At 41.7% G+C, this 19,859-nt stretch overlaps 1 protein-coding gene across 1 annotated transcript in view; it reads left to right on the top strand.

Annotated features, from left to right (window-relative positions):
• Positions 1-19,859, top strand: part of VIT (vitrin) — a 104,124-nt gene that overhangs the window by 19,990 nt on the left and 64,275 nt on the right. The window contains exon 3 of the mRNA XM_040993068.1: positions 7,165-7,230. Coding sequence (XP_040849002.1) covers positions 7,165-7,230 — 66 coding nt within the window. The remainder of the gene's footprint in view (positions 1-7,164; positions 7,231-19,859) is intronic.

The following is a 19,859-nucleotide window of genomic DNA, read 5'->3' on the forward strand; positions in this document are numbered from 1 at the left end:
GAACTCATAAAGGGCAGGGGCTGCATCTCAAGACTACTGTCTCTCCCCAGCTGAGCACATTGTCATAGGCACTTAGTAAATGTTCGCAAATGAATAAGCATATAGATATAGATATAGATATAGATATCTTTGCTGGATTTTTCAGGTACAAGGGCCATCTAGTAATCCCCCAAAACTCTCTAAATTAACATCACTGAGTGTTTAATTCAGCTATATCCGAGTTAGCTTGCATGTTTTAGATATGCTGAAGTGTGTGATAGGGCAGAGGTCCACGCTGCTGCTTTCACTGAAGTACCGTGTATAACCACTTAAGGGGAGCCAGTGGAATCAAGAGGCTAAGACGAGGGCCATTGTAGTGACTCAACAGGCTAACCCCCCACCTACAGTGCCAGCATCCTTTTGAAGTCAGCTTTCAGGAAGGCATCTTGAATACTACCTGTGCCAGTATAGTGAGGGACTTTGATAAGATCTCATGAGAAGTTTGTGGAATAGATTCAGGCATTTCCAAACAAACAAAAAAAAAAAGTGTCCCAGACTCATAAAAACGAGTTGAAAAGCACTTACTGATTCAACCATTGATTCGATGTTCATGTCTTTTCTTGAAGGTAGATCGATTCTGGTTGTAATTCACCACTGGATGGAAAACACGATCATGGATTAGTCATACCACTCATTTTATAAGATATTTCATTATGATAAATCTATATAATTTCTGTATGGCCAAGGTAAAAAATAATTATGCTGCTTTTCCATCTATAAAGAAATGTAACCATAAAACATGTATTATATATAAGAAATAGCATGTAAGCAAGGAAAATATAACAGAAACATAAACATAAAATAAACAGAAATCATGATTCCACCGTGATCAACTTAACGGCAAATTTGTCCCACAATTTCTCTTTGTATACATTTTATTTCTTTAGAATAATTCCTAAGGTTATAGCTAAGCCCTTCTCAGGTCATTTAAAAATCTTCTACACACTATTTGTAATAAATGTTTAGAATTTCACTATTATGGGGACATTTCCAAGATTTCATTATTTCCAGATTGCCATTAGAAATGCTATCATCAGTATTTTTTTTTACATGAATCTTCAGGATTTTTTCCTGTGGGCATATATATATATATATTTTGATGAAGGCTATCAATGTTGCTAAGGCTCTCAAAACATGTTGTGAATAGTTTCCAATAGTGGCTCCACCTGCTTACACTGCACCTACAAGGCATTGCCAGTCCCAAATCCCTGCCAGCATTATGTATAACTGTGCGTTCCCTTCTTTCTGTTAGGATACTGAGAAATCTTTGTTCCACTCTAGTTTGCATGTTTACCACTAACGAACTAGAGCATTATTTCCAGTTAACTCATTTGCATTTTTCCTACCTGTAAATTATGAGTCAGATGATTTTAAGTTTAGTTTTAAAAATAATTGTATCTTAACAAATTGTCACATGGATAAGGAAGAGAGAAAATGGAGAGACTTTTTTTTTATTATTTGAAAAAAATCTCAACACTTACTCAGTCCTGGAATTATAAACATTGATGGAGAAAGAAGAGGCCTGATGTCATCATCCACAAACAGAACCCTGGATTTTAAACGACTGGGAAGAGTTGCTTCAGAGTTGATAACCCCTGCTAGCCTTAAAACTGTGGATTCTAGACTACCGTCATCAACATTTCTATATCCTCGTGGCATAGATCATGAGCTTCTCCAAGCAAAGGGACTGGTTTTCAGATCTGTCCCTGATTTGCACTTCGTGGTGAACATCAGGCCATCCATCCCAGTGCTCTGCCATACTTGTTGGGAAAATAAACACTAGGCTCACTTCGCTTCTTACCATGCAATGTGTCATTTCTAATGTGACCAGAAAGATCTTGCTGTTGAGCGGGGAAGCCTTGCTTCAGGACACAACACTTTTGCAGACCTTACTAAGCCACCTTCCCTCCATGGGTGGTTTCTGGGGAGCTTTAATGGGCAAACACCCAAGCTAAGGGGACAGCCTGTGGATGCCATTGAAAAAGGTGGCCTTGTTAACCATGCCCATAAAACTGAATCCAAGGCTGCATGCTTTCAGTCTGGCGTACTCTGGGCAACCAAACACAAGTGATGGGGTGGTCTCATTCATAGTCCTAATGATAGGCCTTACAAACCACTGGCCATAGACACATAGGTCCAAAAGGACAGCGTCTGGTTTTCCCCTAAGATTTGATCCCCAAATTTATTATTTCCCTTATCACCATGTACTTATTTTTTTTTCAATATACTTGTTTGGTAATTATTCTAGGATTATACTTATTTTTGCACATAAAAAGAAACTTTGTGATCCTTGTACCAAGTTAAATGACACAAAAACTACTATAAAAATTAGACCTCCAAGACACATACCACCCAGACCCCAGAAGTAAACAACACCTAAAAAATGTCTGTCTTCATTCTATGTGGCTAGACTTGTGGGTCTCACTTGGGTCTCTTTCATGTTTCTGTTCTTCTAGGACATACTATGTCAACTGCCCAGGCCTCAGCCAGGGCTAGGAGTCAAGAGTGACAGAAACAGAGTGGCCGTGTCACTGGCACAGCTCTCAGCATTGGGGCTGCTCTAACAAACTGCTGTAGACTGGGAGGCTTACAAAAATGTAGGGATTTGTTCTCACAGTTCCAGGATCTGGGAAGCCCAAGATCAAAGGGGCTGGCAGATTCAGCATCTACTGGGGGCCTGTTCTTGGTTCACAGACAGGCAATTCTCTGTGTGTCCTTACACAATGGAAGACAGCTATCTGGGCTCAAGTAATAAAACCACTAACTTCATTTGTGATATCTCTGCCCTCGTCACCTAGTCACCTGTCAAAATCCCCACCATCTCCACCTTCACCTTGGAGGTTGGGATTTTAACCTGTGAATCTGGGAGGACACAGACATTCAGCTAGAGCAGTCAGATAAAGAAAAATTTTCTTAAATACTTGATGGCTTTCCTACTTTTCCTAAGCAGGTGCCAATTCAAGAACTTTTAAGTCTATACTAAATTGAGCATTTATGTCCTCTTTTTAATGACTTATTTATTTGAAAGGCAAAATTGTGGAGAGAAAAAAATCTTCCATCTACTAGTTCATTCCCCAAACAGCTGCAGTGGCAGGGGCTGATACAGGACAAAGCCAGGAGCTAGAATTCCATCCAGGTTTCCCAGGTGGGTAAAGGGGCCAGGCACTTGGGACACTTTCTGCTATTTCCCAAGCATATTAGCAGGGAGCTGGATCAGAAGCAGAGCTCTTGCCAATGCACTTGGCAGTGCACTCATATGGGATGCACAGATGGTGGCTTATGCTGCATGCTCCAACACGAGGCCCCAAATCCTGTTTAATTGCCCTACATCCACACGCTCAGCGTTCAGAGTCCCAGCTCCACCAGGAAAGTAGGTTTCTCAGGAAATACCTAAATTAAAGGTCAGATAAAGCAGTGCCACCTTTGAGTGAGTGAAATGGAAAAATGCCTTGAGAGGAAGAGAGAATAAAGGAGTTGCTGACTTTTGTTTTTAAGTGTGATACTTTATTTTTACTAAATTAGTTCTTAACATATTTATTTGTTCCATGATATGGTTCCATAGGCAAGTTCCGCCATGTCATTACAATAGTATAGTCTTTCTCAATCAGTCATAAGTATATTATAGTGCTCTTTAAATGTATCCTGACATTGTAGACATGGAGATTAGCAAGGAGCCCAGCATCCTATTGTCAGGATACATTTGACAGTTTCACTGGGAGTCCATTTTTGATTTGGAAGTAGAGACGCACACTACATTGTATCTTTACATCTGTACATGATAGTCTCTACTACACAGTAAATACACATTCCCTTAAATGAAAAGCCATAAAACAAAATCAATAACAGAGAGAAAAGTAGAAAATTTATAACTTGAAGTTAAATAATATGCTACTGAATGACAATAAAAAGATGAAGAAATAAAAAAGAAAATCAAAGATCTTCCTGAAGCAAATGATGCTATTGTGTGACTTATGAGTTGGTGAGGAAATGAAAAAGAAAAACAAAAGAGTTTGGATAAATGAAAATAAAAACAGAAATATCAAACCCTCTGAGAAGTAGCAAAAAACAATGTTAAAAGGACTATTGATCTTGTATTTTGCATGAAAGTTGCATTGTATCAGAGAACATATGATTTACAAAGAACTTCAGAAACTCAACAACAGCAAAACAAACGACCCTGTGAAGAAATGGGCAAAGGAAATAAACAGACATTTTTCAAGACAACAGATTCAAATGGCTAATAGACATGAAAAAATGCTCAGGCTCCCTAGCTGTCAGAGAAATACGAATTAAAACCACATTGAGGTTCAACCTAACTCCAGTGAGATTGGCCTACATTCAGAACACCTGAATGGGTGTGGGGAGAAAGATACCCTCCTTCACTATTGGTGGAAGTGCAGACTAATACAGCCACTATGGAAGTCAGTAAGGAAAGTGCTAACAGAACTGAAAATTCACCTGCCATATAACCCAGCTATCCCACATCCTGGGATATATCCAAAGGAAATGAAATCTGAGAAAGGGAACTGTAATTCTGTATTTATAGCTGCACAAGCTACAATAGCAAAGACATGGAAACAACTCAGATGCCCATCCAAAAAGGAGTGGATAAAGAAACTGGTATAGTTACTCCATGGAATATTACTCAGCTATTAAAAAGAATGAAATTCTACCATTTGCAACCAAATGGCCCCAACTAGAGACCATGATGTTCAGTGAAACAAGCCAATCCCAAAAGGAGTCGCTAACATTTTTAAAAGGAAAAACTGCTTTTCTATCTACAAGTAGAGATTGCAAGTAAAAAGTTGCTACAAGACACTTTCATTACTATATCAAAGTTTTAAAAAGTTGTACATACCAAACAAGAAATTCCATTTGGAAATTTATTTTAAAGAAATAACGGATATGTGCAAAATGAAATTATTTTGCACAATCAGCTGAATTAACAGTATCCAGAGAATGCAATGCTTTGTAGGCAGTCAAAACTATTATGGAAAAAAAAAAACATTTAATGAAAAAGTGTAGGGATACACCCTTAAGTAAAAATAAGGTAGAAAACATCGTGAACACTGTGAGAGTGGTCCAACGTTGGTTTCAAAGGATCCCTATGGGTGAGCCTCATGGAACAGGGTTCAAGCCACTGCCTGGGGTGCTCACATCCCAGATCAGGGTATCTGGTACAAGCTGAAGATACTCTGTGTATCCAATCCAGCTTTCTGCTAAAGCACTTGAGAGGCAACAGACAATGATACAGGTACTTGAGCCACCTACATGGGAGACCCCAAGTTCCAGGTTCCTGGTTTCAGCTTGGTCCACACCTGATTATTTTGGTCATTTGGAGAATTAATCAGCAGATAAAATTTTTTTCTCTTTGTCACACTACTTTTCAAATGAACAAATACATAAAAATCTCTTTTTTTAAGAAAGGATCCATGTGTCCTATACATATCTGGAAAAAAATCTAGGAAATAATTTATACTTGCATTGTTTTTCTTTTCTGGTTTCATATTCTGTACATAGAACATGTATTACTTTTTTTATAAGGAGAAAAGTAATCAGCATTACTTTTTAAAAATTTTTATTTATTTTACTTGAAAGAGTTTAGAGAGAGAGGAAGCAAGAAAGGAGGGTCTCCATCTGCTGGCCCACTCCCCAAACTGCTGCAATAGCCAGAGTTGGACTGTTCCCAAACCAGAAGCCAGGAGCCTCCTCTGGGTCTCCCACATGGGTTCAGGAACCTAAAAACTTGGACCATCTTCTGCCACCCTCCCATGCCACCAGCAGGGAGCTGTATGAAAAAATAGAACACCCTGGACACAAACCAGTGTCCATGTAAGATGTTGGCATTGCAGGTGGAGGATTAGCCCGCTACACTACCACACCATTTCCAGTTACTATTGTTTAAAAAATACAAGGTGTGATTTCATAATATGCACTTAAAAAGGACTGAAAATATGACTTGAAATTCAAAGCATCAAGACTTCCCTACTCACTTATTGACCCACTTCCTGAAATCAGCTATGTCCAAATATTCTAAAATGTTATTTTCCTGGGTCTGAAGACATGGTTCAACAACCTATACTTGGCCTTGATCAGATACCGAACCAGAGTCGCTCAAAGAGACCACCAGAAGACACTTGGGTCACCCCTGTGATGGGGTTCCCCACTTCATTCCTTCACCCCTCCCTCTGTCTTTCCAACCAGTTTCTCATCTGAGGCTTTTTACACATCCAATCCATCCATGTGGTGTTCTCTCTCTCTCTCTGTTTCTCTCTCCCTCCCTGAAGTTCTCTGTTTGGAAATCAGCTATGGAATAGAGGAGAGGGTACAAAGAGGCATAGGATGCTGTAACTGTCAGCACCAAAATCAGTGCCTTTCTCCAAACTGACCTTTCCTCGCTTGGAAAATGGAGATTGTAGGGTATGCATGCAACAAGGTGGAGGAATCCACCATGGGGGGAGGGTTATGGAGGGATGGGGGGAATCCCAGTACCTATAAAACTGTATCACATAATACAATACTATTAACGATAAAAAAAAAAAAAACAGCATGGGGCCAGCCATTGTGACGCAGCAGGTCAAGTCCCCACCTGCAAGGCTTGCATCCCATATTGGAAACATTCTGGGTCCCAGCTGCTCTGCCTCCAATCCAGCTTTCCTGTTAACTCCATGGGAAATCAGTAGAAAACTACCCAAGTACTTGGGGCCCTGCTACTACATGGGAGACCCAAGTGGAATTCCTGACTTCTGGTTTCAGCTTGGGACCCTGTATCCATGTGGGTGACCCAGAAGAAGTTTCAGGCTCCTGGCTTCAGATTCTCTAAGACCTGGCCACTGTGGCCATTTGGAGAGTTAACCAGCACATAGAAGATCTTTGTCTTTCATTCTTTCTGTAAATCTGCTCTAATAAAAATAAAATAAATTTTTAAAAAAGAAAGACCCTTTCAGCAGGGCTATTAAAAGTGTACAGACTCTATGTCTGACTTACCCAACCTTAATAAAAAGAGAAAATTGTTCCATTAATAACAATACTTCGCATGCAATCAAAGCAGCTATAAGGGTCGGAAGAGAGAAAACATTTAGGCAAAATTAATTGACTGGATTTTCTTTTATTTCCATCATGTAGTTTTATTGGTGACTGGAATACATTCAAATAAAGAAATTGCAAAGAAGATCAAAAGGCCCAAATTCAGTAAGTACAATTCTAATTCCTCATTGTTTATCAGGCTATATCTTCCACATGGAGAGTTACTATACTTATTTTAGATAATACAGAAGGTGGGTTTTTGTTTTGTCTTATTTTGGTTTTTGTCTGCCTCAAATGTTTGCACTCTAGCAATGAGCCTTCCTCATCAATAACCATATTGTGAGAAGTATTTGAGCAAGGAGTCCTGATCTCAGGGTAAGGATGTGTGGTTTCACAGCACCAGGAAAGCTCAAATGCAAAGACCAGACAACACTGTGTCCTTGCTGCTAGGAGGGAATGGACATATCCATGCCATCGTAATTTTGTCTCAATCTGCAAGCTTGCAATTTTGGTCTTATCAATGTCCAGTTTACCAGCCTCACATTCCAGAATTCACTGAGATTAGAAGGCAAACTTCACAGAGATGGCTAAGGGATTTCACACCCAACGGTCGGAAAATGAAAAATAAGTTTCATCTTTGGGTGATATATCAGTGAAGATTACATATAGAAACCCAAAATCACAGCCAACACAGAACTTTATTTTCCTCTACTGTAAACATAAGCAGTCAGGATTTTAGTGGATGATTCACAGTCTTGACGAAATCAGACTCTGTCTTGTAATTCTGCCATTCTCCGTATATCTCCCATTTCATTGCCAAAAATAGCTGCTGCAGCCCCGTCCATCACATTCACATTTCAGACAGCAGGAAGGGGTGAACGAGAACACACAGACCCAGAAAGTTGCATATATCACCTCTGCTTAAATACCGCTTAACCAATAGAAAAGGACAGTGGAAATGGCTTCATCTCACACATCCACATGCCTCCCGTTAAGTGCAGAATTCTATCAGTGATGAAGAAGAATTATAAAATAATAATACAGGACACAGATGGAAAATCTGACACCCAAATAGTGTGAGCACACTGGGATATCTGGATCCAAATGTATAGATTCCACAGAGGCTTATGTTAAGGTATGTTTATAAAAGATCATAAAAGCAAAGATGGAGACACAACCGATGTCCTATGTCCCATGCCTGAAACTTTCTTTATAGCTGTCAAGTTTAGATGCCTTAAAATAAGCTACATTAATAATTTGAAATAAAAGAACTGGGTTTGCTTTCTATAACCACCCTTTTTTCCTCTGCTGCTTCAAACCTTCCGTGTGGGATTTCCTGTTGAAATGAGACCAAGAGGGCAGTCACCCACAGCCTGCTCGGCTGGAACGTTCAAAAGGAATCGGTTGTTTATTTATTCCTGTCAGGAACAAGAGCCAAAAGACTCAGCCCTGATGTGTGTTCAAAACAGTGATTGGGTTAATATGGAGACAAATGCACACCCAAGTACAAATTCCTTTGGGCTGTTTCCAGGATCTTCACGAACTCATGTACAAAAATCATGGAAGGCCCCATGATTACCATGACAACAGTTCTCAGTGACTAGGGAAGGCTGTGCTAAATGACCCAAGGGCAAACCTCTCTGAGATCTCAGATGGATTGCATTTCTGGTATGCTAAATTCTAGCCTTACTCTCAAAGATCTCCCTAGTGATGCAGCGCATTCAAATCAATAAACACATGAGGTCTTTTCTGTAATTAGAAACTCTGGCACAATCATTAACTGAGAGAGAGAGAGAGAGAGAGAGAGAGAGAAATGAAGGCTTAGGTTATTCCCAAATGATGGCGCTATCCGATGCAGCTATTGGGTTCTCCACCTCAGGAGTGTTTCCAAATTATCATCTCCACTTTGAAGAAAAAGTGATTTTCTTATTTTTTGTATTCCATGATGTCAGTTCACTTCCAGGGCAAGTGAAACGTGGCAAAATGGGCACATCAATCCTGTGACAGATTTTGTTGGATGCCAGCCAAGCAGTAGGCACTGTGTTGGACATCCAAAATGTTAAGAGCAGTCAGGATTCCCCTTTGCCCTTTTGAAGCTCGTCATCTAGGGCAGAGGCAACAGACAATTCTTTTTTTTTTTTTAATTTATTTATTTATTTTTTTTATTGGAAAGGCGGATATACTGAGAGGAGAGACAGAGAGGAAGATCTTCCATCCGATGATTCACTCCCCAAGTGAGCGCAACGGGTCGATACTATGCCCATCCGAAGCCAGGAGCCTCTTCCGGGTCTCCCACGTGGGTGCAGGGTCCCAAAGCTTTGGGCCGTCCTTGACTGCTTTCCCAGGCCACAGGCAGGGAGCTGGAAGGGAAGCGGGGCTGCCGGGATTAGAACCGGCACCCATATGGGATCCCGGGCATGCAAGGCGAGGACCTTTAACCACTTGCGCCACCGCGCCGGGCCCGGCAACAGACAATTCTAATGTTGGTGCACGTGTTAGGACCAGAGGAACTAGAGATATTCCAAGAGTGAGGAACAGCATCTGTGCCTCTGCCGGGGTTTCCGGGAGGCAATGACCCCACTGATGTCTGAAGGCCACTGGGGACTGGCCAAGCAAAGATGGCGGGGGAAAAGTAACAGGCAGAATGGACATACGCTCAAGAGCTGAAGAGTAGAAAGAACTGGAAGTTAGCTCAGTGCGGCTGCAACACAGTACAGGAAGTCAGTACGTTGGGGAAGAAGGAGAGAGTCAGCAAGCAGAGATCGTGAAGGTGTTTATTACTGTGTTCGAGAATACAGGCTTTAGCATGAGGGCAACAGGGAACAGCTTCGTGCAGGCTATTTTGGTTGCAGTTAGCAGAAATCCAAAATCAGTTTTCTTGGGGGAAAAAAAAGGAAACAGGACATAAGGTGGCTTAAATAATCAAAGTCAGGGAGGAGAGCAGCTGAACCTCCTCCCCCCTCCAAATTGCTCCCTGCTGCTAAGGTGGTAGGATTCAATTGTGCCCACTTCAGGCTGACAGGGCTATGCAGCTCTGATGGAAGAAGTGTTCTCAGAGTAAAATAACATGGTTAGGACTGCTTCCATTCTCCAAGAAATGCAATAATTTTTTAACCCCAAAAAGGGAGCCCCCTTCGTGTCAACACATGGAGAAGACTTCCAGCACCATTTATTAGTGAGTAAGCATTGTAGAGTAGCTGCCTGTTACAGCATTACAGGTATAACTGCCTTTAGTGTACAGGTGGCCTGAAAGGGACTACCATTTCTGCACAGAACTCCACACAAATTTATGCAGTGAAGAGGAAAGCAGAACAATTGCAACTTTTCTTTTGCTGAGAGAGAAATCAGACAGACCTATGACTGTCCCTGTGTACCTGCGACCACTGAGCTCATTCTAAAAGCAACTGTTATCAGGCCCAAGCTTCAGAAGGCCGCAGACTTCACACTGCAGTCAAAAGTTGGCTTTCTGGGCCCAGCGCAATAGCTCAATAGAGAAATCCTTGCCTTACAAGCTTTGGGGATCCTTTTTGGGCACCAGCTTGTATCCCAGCTGCTCCACTACCTATCCAGCTCTCTGCTTGTAGCCTGGGAAGGCAGTGGAAAATGGCCCAAAGCTTTGAGACCCTGAACCTGCCTGGGAGACTCAGAAGAAGCTCCTGGCTCCTGTCTTCAGATTGGCTCAACTCTGATCATTGTGGGCATTTGGGGAGTAAACCAAAGAAGATTTTTCTGGGGCACAGTGCGATAGCCTAGTGGCTAAATCCTCAGCTTGCATCTGCCGGGATCCCATATGAGTGCTGGTTTGTATCCCAGCTGTTCCACTTCCCATCCAGCTCCCTGCTTGTGGCTGGGAAAGCAGTGGATGGCCTAAACCTTGGGACCCTGCACCCGTGTGCAAGATCCAGAAGAAGCTCCCGGCACCTGGCTTCAGATTGGCTCAGCTCCAGCCATTGTGGCCACTTGGGGAGTGAACCACCAGCTGGGAGATCCTTCTCTCTGTATATCCACCTTTCCAAACAAATAAATAAATAAATAATTTTTAAAAAATCTTTCTGTTTCTCTTCTCCATAAATCTGATCTGCCTTGCCAATAAATAAACCAATTAATTAATCTCTCTTTTAAAAAAATTTTTAAAAGGCCAGCCTTCTACCACTGGTGAGAATCACTCCCCAGGGCCGCTCCTCTTCACTAAACAAAGAAAGCTCAGTCTTGGGGACGTCAAAATCTCCTCTGCAGGAGGTAACTGAGGAGTTTGCAACAGATAGCAAAATTATGAAAAATTTCAGGGCTCCAAAGAAATCTTTGCCTTCAGTGTGTGAGTGAGTGGTCTGGTGAGTGGTTCTCAGAGTGTGGCTCCTGAGATGGCGCTATCAAGCATCTTCGGGGACCTTGTGTCCCAGCCACCCCAAGCTGCCTGGGCCCAGCAAACTCTGTCCTAACAAGCTCTCAGGGTGATTCTGATGCTTCAAAGTGTAAGAACCAGTAGATGAAAGACACAATCTGGCTCAGAGCTGCTTGCAGAGGTAAAGCTTCTGCCTTTGCTCTGCCTGTGGTACCCCAAGGCCCTCTTCGGCACTGCTTAGCTCCATTGGGAATCCTTTGGGCCGAGAAAGTAATACTGAAGAGCATCTTCAAAATTATCCACCACGGAGGCAGTTGTTTTAATATTTATTCAATTTCTTTCATCTACTCAAGAAGCAAAGATACCTACCGAGAATACTGGTTTACTCCCCAAACGCTCACTGCAGCCAGAGCTGGGCCAGGCCAAAGCCAGCAATCCAGTATCCTAAGCAGGTCTCCCATGTGGGTTGCAGCAAGTTGGAAAGCATATTTGGGAAATGAACTGGTATTCCAACATGGGATGCAGGCAATTCAAGCAACAGCTTAATTCGCCACACCACAATACCTGCTCCAAAAAGCAAACTTGAGCGAAGTGGGTGGATCCTTACTGCTCTACTCCCCAAACCCATCTGTGATAGTTCATGCCTAGCTAATATTTTGCTTTCACATGTGCTGCTGTGTTTTATTCAAAATGCAACTGGATAATTTTATTCCACTATAATGGTGATATTATTTAGATCCAATGAAGCCTGTTCTGCCAATTTCCTGAAGTGGGAGGTGGATTTCCATCATTAGTGGCACCTCTCCCATCCACACTTCAGCCTCTGGAGAGCTTATGTAATACAGAAGAATTGGGGGACCCCTGTGAGGCTCCACGTCCAAATGTATGCCCTCTCTGAAAGGAGGGAGACCCTGCTCTGTCCTGGATGAGGAGGGGCCTTGGCATAGGTGGGGAAGCCCCGCACCAAAGCAAACCACCCACCCTCTCTTGCCTTGGACAATCATCTTCACTCCATCACCCTTTGTCTTGAAAGACCAACTTTCCTCAAAGGAGAAGGAGAATAAGCAGAAAAATAATAGATTCATCTACCATATGGTCCACAATGAAGTTGACCTTTCTGTACCAATGAGGGTCTTATAATTCTGTCTCATTTTCAGGATATGCTTGGAACCACAGATCTAGCCTTGCTCAGAAGCATCCAAGTGTTGAGTTTAGTCAACACACCTACTCAAGCATTTTCTAACAAATTACCAAAACATGGCTGCATTTTTCTTGATTGCTTACAGCTACAAATGGTGATCAAATGGTTCAAGTGTGTTGATAACATGCTTATCCTTAGGTAATCACACTACTTGGTTAACTTAATGGTTAACTTTGTGGCCATGTAGGTTAAATGCTCATAGAATACTTGATCTTCAATTGAACTTCAGCCGAATCTCCCAGCCCACCCTATAATAAACATGCTTCCACATAGTTGATGTTTACCAAAGAATCTAGAACAATCTCTGCCTAAAGTATGCCCATAACAGAGGAAAAACTTTGAAATTGTAAAATCTCATTGACAGTTTTTTAAAAGATTCATTTCATTTTTACTGGAAAGGCAGAGTTATGGAGAGGAGAGACAGAAAGATCTTCCATCTGTTGACTCACTCCCCCAAAATGTGGCAAAGGCCAGAGCTGAGCCAATCTGAAGCCAGGAGCTTCTTCCAGGTTTCCTACTTGGGTTCAGGGTTCCAAGGTTTTTGGGCCATCATGTACTGCTTCACAGGCCATAATCAGGAAACTGGATGAGAAGTGGAGCAGCCAAGACACAAACAAATGCCCATATGGGGTCCCAGTGCTTGCAGGTGGAGGATCAGCCTATTGAGCCACCATGTGGGCTCCTCATCAATAGCTTTTCTACACATGAAGAAATCCCAGAAAAGTCCCAGCAATAATGGCCTTTGTCTAAAGTGGCTTCATGCAAGACAGCATCAAACAGATGGAAGCCATAATGGCTGGCTCCACACAATATTGCTGGCTGCCTGTCCCACAATGTCTCTGACTTCAGTAAGCATTGTATATTGTATGAGACAAAGTAAACAGGACAAAGGGCAACCTTTATACACCCAGCCACTTCCCCCAACACACACAAAATTAGATTTCTCCAGTACTCCATCGAGTACCAACCACATATTGTTTTATAGTTTGCTAAGACTGAAAGCACCATGAAGATATAATTAGTGCTCATTGGGTAATTATTGGATAGCTGGACAAATGAACACCAGGAAAAACCACTATAAAATTAAGGAAAATGTGGTAAATGCTATATGAGAAAAAACAAGGAATCTAACATAGATTAGCTACACAGGAGGACATTCAAGACAATAGCATGAAAAGTAAGTTGAATTTTATAGGCAAAGGTAAGTGGGAAGGTTTCCAGGTGGCCCGAGTCCAGTGTCTCAGGAAACAAGAGGAGGATGCCAGAAGCAGTGGGTGGTATGGTTGGGCTAAGTGTTGGTCAGTAATGGGTCATGCAGCTGGAAACAGGTTAGAATCCACCCAGCGATGCCAATCTGAGATGCTTTTTTTCCTTCTCACCATTTCTTGGAGGCTGAGGACTCCTGGGAGTTTTAATAGCAAATGTACATGATGAAGACAACAATCAGCAAAAACAAATGAGGAGACATTTTCCATAGGCGGTGAAGTCATATTCTGAAACATTTCCATTATATCAGAGTCTGCTGAAATAGACCTACCTTGGGGTGAAATGTACAACCTTGTAATTCCCTTATTTCTCTTCAATAACTTAACCTTAATACCCTGTAACTCATGGAAAAATGTTTGCAATCAACCTTGAAAGGATGGATAATTCCAGGATGCATTGCATCAGGCATGAGGAAGTCATAATTTTGGGAGTTGGTTAGTTATGGAGCTTGATGACAAGAAACATAGCTCAGTGGTTGTAGGATTTCCTCTAACATGTACACAGCTTCTTGGGTTAGCTCAGTGTGGCAACTTGTAAGTATTACCCAGTGTTTGCTCACTTCTCAAACACCTGGAACCAGGGCCACTGCGTTCACACAGACTGGTACCCACACCCTTTCTCAGATCATGGAAAAGGAAGCAGATTAACTTTCTAACCTTCCTTCTTAAGCATAGATGACAAAGAAGTCCCATTGACTCTTGTGAGTGGCAATTTGCAGAAATAACAGAGAAAAATACAGGAAAAATTGTATCAGAAGAGTACTCTTGTATGGGTTTGGGATAAACAGACATGCACACACACACACACACACACACACACACACACACACACACACACACTATCTGACAGGTATATTCCACACTCACCCACTATTGACTGTCAGCAATCACGTTGGTTAGCTCTTCATCACTATAATAAAATACCTGAGACAGATGAATATTACTTATAAAGAAGAAAAAGAGGTTTATTTTAGCTCATGGTTCTAGGATTCAAAGTGCCAACAGTGTAGCCCAGGCTTTAACAAATGTTCCCCTGAACTACATCACATCACAGCAGGAGGGCACATGTGTTGCTGTGTCTGTGTGGTCTCTTCCCCTTATAAAAGCCCCAGAATTCAATCATGGGGGCTCCACCCTAGTGACCTAATCTGATTTAATCACTTCCCAAAGGCCCCACCTTTAAACCCAGAGTCTGATTACATTTCCATCCTCTTAGTAACATTACTTTAGGACTTTGGTTTGAACTCCCACATGAGATCAAGGAGACAAATCATATTTCAATGATAGTTACTTCCAAAAAAAAAAAAAGTCCCATTAGATTAGAGACGCAAACATTTAACTCATTCTCTTTCACTACACAGACAAGGAGGTGGAGCTGGCAACACTCTAGATTTATAGCCAAAAGGCCTGAATTCAAGTTGTGAGTCTGCCACTTAATTGAGCTTGAGCAAATCAACCTCTCTGGAAAACAGGGCCAGATTATCTTTTAGAGTTTTAAAGAGCAAATGAAAGAACATGTATTAAGGACCTAGGTAAACTAAAATATGTTTAAGAGATACAAATTTCTGTGGCTGCCCAAAAGCTGTGTTATCATCGAGTTGGAGAGCGAATTACCTTCCAGCATTCAATCACTATTACATCCCTGTTCTTCCATGGTGGATTAAGGCCTTCTCTTAAAACTCGCAAAACATAGATCAGGAGAACCAATCTTTACACACTTTTTTAAGTGTTTCACACTTGAGCTTCAAGTTACTTGTTGAGACCAGCTACTTTTACTAGAATTGTCTTTAGGAAATAATTCCATTGCTTATCCTTTGTTTTTCTCCAACTGTTGCTTGTACATATTCTTTTCAAATCTTTTATCAACCATAAAGGCAAATATTTATTTCAGTGCCCTCCCTCACAAACCTACACATTTTCATTACAAGCTCTGGCTTAGGTTTATGTATGATTCAGCATCGGATTCAGACACACAGAGATTCAAACCCAGCCTCACCACTGGCCAACACAATGACTCCATAATCCAATGCCATCCGTCATCAGTCTGGTCCCCAGGGTTTCTCAGACATTAAACATGTACAAAACCCAAACCTATACCATCAAAATGTCCAAATGCCTCCCAGTGATTTTGAAGAATCTGACCTTTCCTTTCCCACAACTTTCTCTACCTCGTCACCCCATGTTGTCATGGCCCTGCTGTCCTGTCATACCTCCTAACTCAGCTCCTTGATTGGCCCCTGTAAGCAATTCCCCTCATGTGACATTTTGTCATCTTTAGGACCCTTCACTATAGATCGTCAAGGATCAACAGAAGGAGTCACCTCATGGCTTGTCAAGACATTTCTCCCGTCTAGAATATCTGCAGTCCTGCAGAGTCCTGGTGAACGCAACTGCTGCTATGTTAATCTGAGGGGACTCTGAATTCTAGACTCTTACTGATGTGACCCCTGTCAACATCACAGAGCTCACCATGTGCCTCCCTTCCCCTCACTGGCCTCCTTTATGTTCTTCCAACGGTCAACTCCATTTTCACCTCAAAGTTTTGCCCTCACTCTTCCTTTTGCCTAGCTCCTTCTTCTAAGCCTTTGCTTGCTACATCGTACCATTATCCATGAAACAGTCATATGAAATTGAACAGTAGTATGAGGACAAATCCTTTAAAGTCTTGTAGACCCTCTTAAGGAGCCTGGACTTTTTAAATATATATATTCCAAGAGCACTAGGAATTCAGTAAGTGATACTAAGTAGAATAACAAAATCTGATTCTGTTTGTCGAAGTATCACACTAGCTTCTCAATGGAGAAACAACTGGAGCCAAAGAAAGACTAGGGGATGTAAAGTATAGAAGGAAGAAATCAAGACAGAAAGGTACCTGTTAATATAGACTGGAAATGTTTGTGACTTAAACCAAGAAAGATGTACAGGGAAATGACAGATTTAGAAATAAAACTAGCAGGGATTTCCAGTGGATTGGGTTAATCTACCCATTCATGGAGTAGACATTATAACAAACAACAGGGAGCAAAACAGACAGGTATCCCTGGTCTCTTGAAGTTTATATTCTGATTGCTGAATGTGTGTGGAACTAGACCTTTAAATAGTAGTAAAACTTAGATGAAATTGCTTCCACATATGAGAAATTATGTAAGCCAAGGGTACAAGACTACAAGCATTTAGAAAGTACCAGGGACTGCATTGATAGGCCCAGAAGTTCTGCAGCAAGCACTAGGAAAAAGCCTTAAGAATTTTAAAATTTTCTGTTAAGCCAAAATAAGGTATTTATGGTTTTTAAACAAACCTTCAATGTGACCAGAGGCTAGTTAAGCAAAAGTGAAGTAAATGATTTGTAAAAAAAAAAAAAAAAAAATCACTATAAAGAAAGAGTTACCATGACCTGTCCATTGAATGTCTGGACCGAGAAGGACACATTTATATTCAAATACATGGTCATTTTAAAAAATTTTATTAAGTGATTTTTTTGTATTACTCTCTTAAATTTAAGACTTTCACTGAATACCAAAGTCCAACAAAATTAAGTTAGTATCAAATCTTCCATTCATAAGTGCATTCATAAAAAATCTTCAATAAAATATGCATGATAAAAATCCTTCAATAATAACCACATGGCAAACTTACAAAGGGGTCAATCTAATTTATAAAGAAATTTGTTTTCCAGAATCAAGGCTGTTTACCTGGGATTGCTGAATCCCAGATGAACGGCAAAATGAGGACTACAGAGTTTGATTTGGTTAGATACATAATTGGCATATCATATGTTACACACACACACCTTCCAACAACCCAACCAGGGGAACCAAGCCCTTCTTTGAACATTTGCAGTTCTGCTTCTAAGATTGCAACTTGGCATTAAAATAGCAACTCACTAAAAAATAGTAACAGTACAGTTTTGTGTTGTGAGATGAGACCTTTTGCCAGTGAACCCTGGGACAGCCATTCAACCAACACAGAAACGTTGCTGACCTGCATTGAGAGGGACTCTTCCAGGGCCAGCATCAGTTGATTCTCTTTTCCCTGATATTGGTTCCATGAACCTCTGGGGAAAAAAAACTAGCCGAACGTGAGGCTGTGCTAGTGTGAGCTCTGACATGAAGTCAACCAAGAGAAGGCAATGGAGCCCTGCAGAGTCCCACACAGGAGCAGGGGAGGGCTCCAGGGCAGTGGCAGAACACACTGCAATGCCTAGTTTTCTACACAAAGAGTTCATGCAAACACATCTGGGTTTCCCCAGCTCTCCAGGACTTCAAGTCAAGCTTTCCTTCACTGCCAAAGTTACTGCTCTCTAAGGAATGGACAAGACATTGATCTTGTTTCTCCCAAAGACTTCTGGGAATAAAGTTGCTAGGATTACAGGTGGGCTCCACCTGAGGTCACCGCAGGGAGGCCTGCCTTCTCCTGTGTACCTGGGCATGTGCCCGCTGTCTCCTTTCACCACAAAGAATGATGCTTCTTGAGCTGCCTCAGCTTTACTTATCCTCCCCATGAGGGATGGAGATAGGAAGATGAATCGAAACCACAAGACAAAAGGAAAACCTAAGCGGTAAGCAATGAATATTCCAAGATGCTCAGGGGAAGTTCTTTGGGCTTTAAGTAGACAGAAGAAGATTTCTCAATGGTTTCAGGAAAACAGACTACTTCAGCCATACCTGGATGAATGCTGTGAAGAAGCTGTGGTTTCCCTATACTTAAAGAAGAGCTGCCAGAGAGGTGCAATAGGCTCCATGCTGCCTGGATGTAGACATTGCATTTCCCAGTGCTTGGTGTAATTACTTTGCAAAATTTAATTAGTTCCCACTCTGCAGTTGAATTTTCTGTAAAAACCTAACAAATAACTGACCTTTAGCCACGCTTTCCAGTTGCTCCTCGTTTTCCCAAAGTGCGTGAGCAATTGTGCCTGATTTCACACACACACACCCATGGGACAAATTAACGACTTAATCCATCAATTGTGCCAACCCAGTAGGGTACAGATAAAATAGATCTTACTTTAAGTGTTTTTCAGGCCTTTATTTAAAAAAAAAGTCAATACTACAAAAAGAAAACAAACAAACAAACACCCATTCCACAAGAGGGGAGGGGATTGGTGAACAGGAAACGAATTACTACCATGTGATATTTTCTCTTGTCATTTAAACCAACAATTCATTGAAAACCTCCTGCTTGTCCTGTGTGCATCCTGAAGTTTATTCATGCAGTAATCTTCCAGAGATGGCCTTTCATTCAACTCCAAAGATTTTATTGGCCTTTCAGGAAATCCAAAATCTCAAAGTGCTAAAGTCACATCAAGATGTAATCCCAGCTCATAGAGCCTGTCACCTCCCAGTTTGAAGAACTGAAAACCACAAAGACGCCTCTCTGTACCTCTAAGGGAGGTGACACATTTGGCAGTGGGGGAGGGAACTGTAGAAGGCAGGCCAATTCAGCCCATTCATTTACTCCCAAGGCTCAAGCAATTAACTACCTTGAGAGCCAAAAATGAAGGCTATAAAGAACTACTGAGACTAGAAACAGCGCACACAGCCTTGCCTATCAGAGTTCACAAGAATGAAAGACCAAGTAACAATGGCCTTGGGGACGAGGCAACCTTCGGCTGGGGAGAATGAAACCGCAAAGCTGTTTTAAGCACAGTACTTCCACTTCTTCACGTAGACCACAATTTGCCAAAAACCTGTGATCAGACTCAGCCCCACGGCTCCCAGGAGGAGCCCCACACCGGTCCAGTCCTGAGGGGCAAAGAGGGTCTGAAAAAGTGTTTAAGAGCCCGAGTCTTCAGTTTCCTCTGCCTGAGTGAAATACAGCTCTGTTCAGCCCAGGTACTTCAGGGTTAAAAAAAAAAAAAAAAAAGAATGTGATTTTTGGATACAGCTGGAAGCTATTAGCAACTTCGAGGCCATCTCGGTAACTGAGTTAGAGGGTGGGTGGCCTGGCAGGGCTCCTGGATCCAGGCGTGTAATCACAGACTCTTAGC

This window comes from Ochotona curzoniae, unplaced genomic scaffold (genome assembly GCF_017591425.1).
Source record: "Ochotona curzoniae isolate NIBS_2020 unplaced genomic scaffold, NIBS_Ocur_1.0 contig_883, whole genome shotgun sequence".
Lineage (NCBI taxonomy): Eukaryota > Metazoa > Chordata > Mammalia > Lagomorpha > Ochotonidae > Ochotona > Ochotona curzoniae.